This window comes from Eurypyga helias, unplaced genomic scaffold, assembly GCF_000690775.1.
Source record: "Eurypyga helias isolate BGI_N326 unplaced genomic scaffold, ASM69077v1 scaffold45751, whole genome shotgun sequence".
In the NCBI taxonomy this organism is placed as follows: Eukaryota; Metazoa; Chordata; class Aves; order Eurypygiformes; family Eurypygidae; genus Eurypyga; species Eurypyga helias.
Window position 1 is genome coordinate 4,284 of NW_010232334.1, and position 2,376 is coordinate 6,659.

General features: G+C 33.8%; 1 protein-coding gene across 1 annotated transcript in view; it reads left to right on the forward strand.

Moving 5' to 3' along the window:
* The window catches only part of LOC104516869 (putative methyltransferase NSUN6), a 9,212-nt gene that overhangs the window by 1,366 nt on the left and 5,470 nt on the right, over nt 1-2,376 (forward strand). The window contains exons 3-4 of the mRNA XM_010161353.1: nt 1,287-1,366; nt 2,000-2,109. Coding sequence (XP_010159655.1) covers nt 1,287-1,366; nt 2,000-2,109 — 190 coding nt within the window. The remainder of the gene's footprint in view (nt 1-1,286; nt 1,367-1,999; nt 2,110-2,376) is intronic.

Genomic DNA, 2,376 nt, shown 5'->3' on the forward strand with positions numbered 1-2,376 from the left:
AGACTGAAGGAGAATGGCTGTAAGTCTCATTGCACAAACTGTTTAGAAAAATGAGAAACTCTGTATGTTTTAGAAACTGGAGGTAGAGTGATGCCCTGCAGCTGCTGTATTTTCTTTTTTTAACATGTTTTTAATATTCATATAATTTTCTGGATTTTTCCTTACCTTAATTAAACTTTTTTTTTACTGATAATATGTAAGCCATTATTTTAGGAAGTAGATTATTTTGAAACTCTATCCTAGATCTTCACACTGTCTAAAAAGACTCAGTTCTTCTTTAAGTAAATTATTAATGCTAGTGGGTGTACAGGGAGCTATAGCATGACAGGAGCCAAGACGTCCCTGTGATGCAGAGACAGTTGACAGTATTCTGCTGGCTGGAATGTAATGAGTTATGCTAATTTTAGCTTGATTGTAGAAATCTAGAAATGGGTATTGCAGTATGATATTTCGCTTCAAGGCAAAATGCTTTGCTGAAAACTATATTAAGACTGGCTTTTCATAAACTTTTTGTATTTTGAATTTTGGTTATATTGGAAAAGGAAACTACATAACAGGTCTTAACAAAGGTATGCTCATGGATTGTTTTCTTTCTTAAGATAAAATATTTATCAGATGCAAAGCAATTTATGGTTTTGAATGTTTTAAGGTTACATTTTAGGAGGCTCAGGCAAGAAGACACTGTCTTTTTAAAGTCCAGGAACAGTTTTAAAATGGCAAGCTGTCATTTTTTTCAACTACATGCATAACTCAACTCTCAGTACCCAATCAAAGTTAAGCTGAAAAGAAAACTAAAAAGTATTACTAACTTCTGGTTGGTATATCGGCATATTATGTAAGGCAGGCAATACATAAGGAGAGTCAAACAGTGGTTTGTAATCAATAACATCAAAAAAATAACACAGACTAGACCCAAGATTCTCTGGTGGTGTTACAGTGATCTGATGACAACTCGACATGACCTTGTTCCAGAAGAAAGCAGAAACCAGTGGCAGGGTTATGAGTGTCAGAACACTTCTCACTCCCTGAAGTCAGTTCTCAGTGAATCCCTTTGTGGCTTTGTTATTATTCTACTTCTGACATGTTTAGTCTTTTACACCAGTATTTTTAAAATGGAGTGTCTCCTTACACGCTATTTCAATCTCTCTTTAACTCTTTTGATTACGTTTGGGTTTTGTACTCTGCAGCTGTAAATTAAGAATGGAAAAAATCTTTTTCAGTCTAAATAAGTACGTAAATACTGAGGGTTTAGTATTGTTTAATAATTATGCTTTTTAATGAAACAGCAATTTAAAGGACTACGTGTTCCAGTTCTCGAGCACCCGAAACTCCAGGACATCTTATTAATTCCTGTCATTGGACCCAGGTCTGAAATTTTCCGTCTTTAGCTTTAAAATGTCATAGCACATATTTTACTTATGTTCTTTTTATAATCAAATATCTTTACACTTTACTCTGTAGTAAGAAGATAAGTTTGAGTAACTATCTATCTTATTCACAATTCTTAGTGGCAAAATTCCTTGCACCTGGTTATAGAACCATAGAATTTTAGAATCGCTTAGGTTGGAAAAGACCTTTAAGACCATTGAGTCCAACCATTAACCTGTCACTGCCAAGTCCACCACTAAACCATGCCCCCCAGCACCTCAACTACACGTCTTTTATACATTTATTAGAAGTACTTAGCAGCTGTTAAACACAAGAAATCATATTACAATCCCCTGGCCTAGGAAGGGATAGAGGATTATTTCTCCATCCCCATATAATTTTTCATATTCCTGTGTCAGGTTCATAATAGTGGCAGAATGTGTCAGAATCTGCTTTATTTTGAGGACCACCTCTACTTGGCTCTTTCCTTTGACTCCTCAGTGACTATCTTAAATATAATACATGATTTTTAATGATTTTTTTTCTATTATATTGTGACAAAACCAGTATTTATGAACTAGAATTTACTTTTACTTTTTTTTTTTTAACTGAATAAACTTTGTATTTTTAGGCAAGATTTGAAAAAACATGCAACTGAAGTAATAGTTGGAGCCCAGTGTGGATATGCAGTACTTCGAGGAGCACATGTTTATGTCCCTGGAATCATATCTACCTCCAGATGTAAGACTGCTCTAAATACACCCAGTTAAGCTGTAGAGAGGACAGAAAAAATGTCATCCCTTGATGACAATTTCCAATAAATAGTGACATATTTTTTTTCTATTCACATTAATCTTATTGTTGTAATTTATGGTAAATACTTGCAATAAGTGATAAGAATTCTTTTCAGTTCCTTTTTCCGCATGTAATTCCTAGTTGAAGTTATTAGTTCTCAAGGATTTCAGTTTCTTGTTTTCATTTGAAAAAAAAGAAAAAAGGAAGAGAATA